General features: G+C 44.6%; 1 protein-coding gene across 2 annotated transcripts in view; it reads right to left on the minus strand.

Moving 5' to 3' along the window:
* Nucleotides 1-4,193, minus strand: part of DCAF7 (DDB1 and CUL4 associated factor 7) — a 29,640-nt gene extending 25,447 nt beyond the window's left edge. For both annotated transcript variants that reach the window (XR_003211807.2, XM_025890282.2), the window contains exon 1: nucleotides 3,833-4,193. Coding sequence is in view for 1 of the 2 variants with exons in the window: in XM_025890282.2 (XP_025746067.1) it covers nucleotides 3,833-3,970 (138 nt within the window). In the remaining variant the exon portion in view is untranslated. The remainder of the gene's footprint in view (nucleotides 1-3,832) is intronic.
* Between the last annotated feature and the right edge of the window lie 2,240 nt (nucleotides 4,194-6,433).

Consider the following 6,433-nt stretch of genomic DNA (forward strand, 5'->3'; position numbering starts at 1 on the left):
TGGTAATAGAGCTTTTTGTATGGGATGGAAGAGAAGAATCAATGTTCAGGTGCATGTAGATGCAAAAAAAAGATAGGATTTCTGCTTCTGGTCAGCAGATGTCAAGGTAATCCCAGGGTAATGTTCTTAAGAGTGCCATCTGTACCACCTGTTTCTGAATCAGCTGAGTGTCTGTTAACTTCAGGGGTAGAGCCCAGGAATGTGCAAATCCCTCAGGGGAGTCTCAGACAAACACTAGGATTTAGGGAACCACCACTCCAACACCAATGCTGCTGTACCCCCCAGCAGAAACCACAAAAGGAGAAGATGAAACACAATTACTGATTATGGGACTTCTTATTCCAGGTGTAGCTGATAGAATCCAGTTCTTTACTCTGAAACAACTCCCAAATGTATTCAGATGATGGAACACTTGAAAGTCAAGTTGTTCTTGAAATGCAAATAAATTTAATTCTATTAAACTACAAATACAAATAATTTTACTATAGAAAAAACATGATTACATTACTACAAAAAATTTAGAAATTATAATCATGTATTCTTATGTCGGTGTCTCCAGAGTAAAAAAGATGAACATTTCCGGACTTTTTCACCCATGTTAAAACCTGCGTCCATTTATTTTGCCCTCTGCTGGCAATCATTACCAACAGCAAGCAGGAAACAAAGATCCAAAAATTCCAACAATAACTTTTAGAAATTCCTCTAAACTGAAGTCTGGTACCTCCTTGGTAAAAGTCTCCAAAACTGAGCCTAAAAGGCACTGTGTTAAGTTGGTATTTACTGCTCACCAGCCTCCAGGCACAGATCCTTTTCATCAGGGTTTCTTAACTTGAGGTCCATGAGCTTGAATTGGAAAATCACATTCATATTTTCACTAACCTCTGACTGAAATTTAGCATTTCCTTCCATTACGAAGGGAGGCAGCTACTCACAGCCATGTCAATATCTGACTTTGTCACTGACAGAGATCAGATTTTTACATCACATTACTATAATTAAACATCTTGAAATGCTATTTACCCTCATCACTACTTTAAAATTATAGTCATAATTACACTGGATAGTGTAATTTAATGAATTAATTTAAAAGTACAAGGGTGCCTGGGTGGTTCAGTCAGTTAAGTGTCCGACTCTTGGTTTTGCCTTAGGTCATGATCTCAGGATCATGAGCTCAAGCCCCATGATGGGCTCTGTGCTCAGCAGGGAGTTTGCTTGAGATTCTCTCACTCCCTCTGCCCCTCCCCGCCAAAAGTACATATTACTATAGCTCCACTTTTTTAAAAAATATTTTTGATAACTGTAATTCAATATAATTGATTTCCTTCATATTCCTATGTTTTTTATGCATTTGAAAACGTAATTATGAAAAGAGGTCTACTGGCTTCAGATTGCCAAAGGTGTCCATGGCATGCATACACACGTGTACACACACACACACACACACACACGTTAAGAACCCTGACCTGGATAGGTTGGTGCACAAAAATAGTTTTAAGATACTGTGTCGCCTACATCATGCAAGTGAGTTAATTAAGATAGAAGTAACTGCTTATGGTGTGATTACTGGGACTATTAGTTTGTATTTCACTACCAAAACCCACACTTCCTGTGTGCCTGGAACAAAGGAGTTCCATTAGGTTGCTAAATGAAAGGACAAACTTTGGGGTAGAGTTCCTATAAATGAGGTTTGACCCTAGTTACTTCACTGATTTCACCAGCAGCCTATCTGTGGCTCAGTTCCTCCTTTCCTAGAAATGGGGCTGCTACTGCTTATCCAAATTGACTCTGAAAGACCTTGCAAGAAGAAAGGGGCCACTGATTTGTGTAAAAAATCTCAAGCCCTTTGAAAGATATATTTACTTTTTTTAAACATATATTCTTAAGTAATAGTTCTAGTAGTCTCAATTTTACTAACACAGACACAGTTTCCACATCAGGACCTTGAATTCCATTCCATTCTGCTGTCCAACATGGGGTGTAAGGAAGAGCGAGAGCGAGCCATTACGGAAAATAAAACTATGTCTCAGGATTCTCTGCTTTCTGTGGACAGTGGGTGGACTTTAATATCAGTGTGTAGTCCCAGGGATTTGTGTGTAAATTGTGCGTGTTCTGTCCGGGCAATGAGAGTCTGTCGCTTTCATCAACTTCTCAAAGGGAATTCCAGAGGGGCGCCTGGGTGGCTCAGTCGATTAAGTGTCTGCCTTCCACTCAGGTCATGATCCCTGAATCCTGGGGGAATCCTGGGATGGAGCCCTGCTCAACGGGGAGTCTGCTTGTCCCTCTCCCTCCCCCCGTCCTAACTCGTGTGCTTAAGCTCGCTCTACTCTCTCTCAAATAAATAAATAAAATCTTAAAAAAAGGGGGGGAGGGTTCCAGAAAAGTTGAAACCTAGACTCTAGAGAAATACTTCGGGAAAACTGTAAACAAACTCACAATGTACAAATGTTTTTTGACAGGACCTTTATGTGTAAAAAAGAACTCTTTTCCTACAACAAACTGTGGGTCAGAAATAATAAGATTAACCTGTGTAACACCTTATAGCTAGTCAGTGGACTAGACAGAACCAAACTCCACCTGGCTTCTCCCCCTGCAGCATGCCGATCACTGTCCAGTTTCACTCTTCTTAAGTCATGGTGTTCGTGGTGTCTCAAGCAGGAGGATAAGGCTTTAAACACCACTAGCCAAGGCCCTCAGTTGCTCTGATCACTCTCACAGTGTTTAATACAGTAAGTGGAAGAGATTAAGGGATAAAGGAAAGAAAATTCTTCCCACTGACATATTCAACAACTTTCAAAAATAAATTCATGCTGCAATGTCAGCTTAAAAGCTTCCTCCTGGGGCACCTGGGTAGCTCAGTCATTAAGTGTCTGCTTTCAGCTCGGGTCATGATCCCAGGGTCCTGAGATCAAGCCCCGCATCAGGGTCCCTGCTCCGCAGGAAGCCTGCTTCTCCCTCTCCCACTCCCCCTGCTTGTGTTCCCTCTCTCGCTGTCTGTCAAATAAATAAACAAAATCTTAAAAAAAAAAAAAAAAGCTTCCTCCTACTGCCTGCCTGTGCTTCTATGAAAGATCCTCAAGTTGTCAATGTCCAGAAAGACTTACTACTCAAAGTTACACTTCTGTATCACCATGAAAGAAGCCAAGAAAAGATAAAGAAAGTGTCATCCTTCTCTATTCAGAAAACAGTGGCAGGATCACGGTCACAGACCAAAACTTACAAAAAGAGATCACTTTTAAGAGGACAGATATGAGGCAGCAATAGCAGTGACACTCCTGGCAGACGCGCTGGGGGATCCACGAATGGTACCTGGGGGTGGGAGCAGGAGACGGGGAAGCCTGCACAGTAAACAGCCCTAACAGAAATCTAGTGTAGCCAAGAGTGCGTATGACCACCAACTGAGGCAGCAGCATCTTTCTTCACAGGCATCCCTCTCTCTTCCTCTATCCGCCCCCCAGTTGAAGCAATGCGGCGCGAAGGGAGAGGAATGGAGTGATAAATGGCGTGGCTTTTGGGTGTAAAGTCGAGTTTGAGTGCCATTCCCCTCCTCCCCCCGCGAAATAGCTGTCTGACTCGGGCAAGTCACAACATGGTGCCTCAGTTTCCCCAAGAGTAAAATGGGGGTAATTACGCTTCTGACTACAAAGAAATGCTGCCAGGATTAAATGAGATAACGAGTGCGAAAGCTTCTGCACAGGGCCAGACACAGAGGAACCGCTTCGGGGGCGCTAAGGCAAGTCCGCAGCAGGGTCCTGGGGTCTGGGCTCCGGCCCGGAAAGGGTGCTCCCGGGGCCCGCTCCCCGCCAGCTGGGTTCCGAGCCCCTGTCCGGCCCACCTTGTTGTTGTACTCCTCCACGAAGCTGCCCAGCGCCAAGCGAAAGCGCTTGTCGGGCCGCACGCTCCAGTTCATGGCGTAGACGGTCCAAGGCGCTTCATACTTGTAGATCTCCTTCCGTTTGCCGTGCAGGGACATGGTGGCGGCGGCGAGGCCGCAGTGCGGGCCCGGACGACAGCAAGCTGCTGCGGGCCGGGCGCGAGTCAGGCGGGGAGCCGGGCCTGAGACTGAGGGGTCCAAAGGGAGGCGGGGCGGGGGCGGGCAGGGACAGCCTAGCCCGGAAGCGGGACCGCGGCGACAGACAACGACTGCCGGGCCCGACCCCCAGTTTCAAACCTGCTTCGGCTCGGACAACAGCCACCTTCCGTTTGAAGCCCCGCCCCGCCCTCTCGAAACGGAAGCCACGCGACCCCCGTAGCGGCGCTGGCCGTTGGCTGCCTGACATGTCCTTTCGAAAGGTTCCTTCTCCTCATTGGCTACTGCATCCGTAGCTTCTGAAACCCTTCGCTATTGGCGTAAGTGTTTGTCATTCCAATGACTGGCCCGGCCCAACTTCAGGGGGCAGGCGCTTTCTCAGCTCCAAAGGTGATTGGCTGACAAAGATGTCAGTCAGAGAGATAACGGCGTTCTGCGGGTGAATGGGGGCGTGGGTGGCCTAGAGGCTAGTTATCTTGCTGCGGCCCGGCAGGCCTCCAAGTTCTAGGCCAAGTCTCTGAGAGTTGAAACCCCCCGGGTGACCTGCTCTGACCTCCTCTCTGCAGCTGCCATTGCGAGCGGTTTCTCCACGCTGTCCAGTGGAAATTTACATTCTGCCTCACCCAAGGGCCCGCGGCCTGGCAGCCTGGCACCAGCCAAACGGGAATCCCCTTAATTTCCTCCTGGTGCCCACAGCCCTGTATACCGGGGAGCTGTTGTCCCAGTCCCCCCAAGGGCAGGTGGCGCACACGCCTTTGCAGACCGACCCACCTTTAGTCAAGCCCTCCCCGCTTTCCTGGACATTCTAGAAACGCTCGGAATTTCAGGGTTGGTTTTCAGTCAAGTCGGCAGCCCTACTTGCTTGGCCCTAAGTTTTTGTCGTTCCCGTTCATTCCATCTCTTTCCCCGAAGCGGAGCCCAAGGCAAAAGCTAATCAAGCCCTAAACATATCTGTGTACTCAGTTTGAAATGGAGAAGGGTCTGAATCTAGGTAACATCTCTTTATAATTTAAGTGGTTTCCTATGATTTGCTTTCAACGCAATTAAAGGAGAATCCTATGGAACTGCTAGATGGTATCATTAAATATCGTTTTAAATATCGTGGATTGTTGAACAACTCAAAGAATTAAGTGACTGTTGTATGTAACAAACCACTTAGTGTTCCATCTGCTTACTTATTTGAACAAGTTTTCTCTGCTTAAGTTTTTTAAAAAGAAAAATAGGTATAAAAGTGTTGCTGAACCTTGTTTCACTTTAATAAAAAAGTGATATTCATCCACACACATGAGCTAATGAGAGGAAAATACCCTCCTTTATGCATGCATTTCCAATAAAATTTTAATTTCTATAAAAATTTGAAATATATTTGGGCTCCTGGCTGGCTCAGTTGGTAGAGCATCCATCTATTGATGTTGGGGTCCTCGAGTTCAAGCCCCACGTTGGGTGTAGAGATTAAATTTTTTAAAAACTTTAAAAAATAATTTTAAAAAATTTGAAATATATCTCTGTTGTTTTGAACAACTCTGTACTAATGAGTGTAATCCTAAAAGCCTTGGTAAGATTACAAAAATTTAATTTAATTTAATTTTTTAATTTTTTTTAAAGATTTTATTTATTTGAGAGAGAGCATGAGAGGAGAGAGGGTCAGAGGGAGAAGCAGACTCCCTGCTGAGCAGGGAGCCAGATGTGGGACTCGATCCAGGGATTCCGGGATCATGACCTGAGCCGAAGTCGCTTAACCAACTGAGCCACCCAGGCGCCCCAAAAATTTAATTTTAAAATTCATATATATATATATTTGCTGCAAACAGTTATGATCAAGTTATCGATAATAGACCTTAAATCTGGAAATAAACTACATGTGGCATAAACTGTGGTGGGAATAGAATGGAATTATGAGAAGAGAAAAAGGAATAATGTTAAAGAGTTTATTCTCATGTTTTTATTTTATTTTATTTTTTAAAGAGTTTATTTATTTGAGAGAGAGAGAGCACGAGCAGGGGGAGGGGCAGAGGGAGAGGGAGAAACAGATTATAGGCTGAGCAGGAAGCCTAACATGGGGCTGGATCCCAGAACCCTGAGACCATGACCTAAGCCCTAGGCAGCCACTAACCGACTGAACCACCCACGTGCCCCTATTCTGATGTTTTTAAAATGAATGGAAGATGCGGGGTGTGTGTGTGTGTGTGTGTGTGTGTGTGTGTGTGTGTGTGTACATATAATATATATATATAAATTATAATTACTCAGCCATCAAAAATATATATAAATATATATATTATATATATATAATGTAATATTATTCAGCCATCAAAAAGGATGAAATCTTACTATTTACAACAATGTGGATGTAACTGGAGGGTATTATGGTAAGCGAAATAAGTCAGTCAGAGAAAGACAATTATC

Source organism: Callorhinus ursinus, unplaced genomic scaffold, assembly GCF_003265705.2.
Source record: "Callorhinus ursinus isolate GAN/ISIS: 27379988/994484 unplaced genomic scaffold, GSC_fseal_2.0 scaffold50, whole genome shotgun sequence".
Taxonomy (NCBI): Eukaryota; Metazoa; Chordata; class Mammalia; order Carnivora; family Otariidae; genus Callorhinus; species Callorhinus ursinus.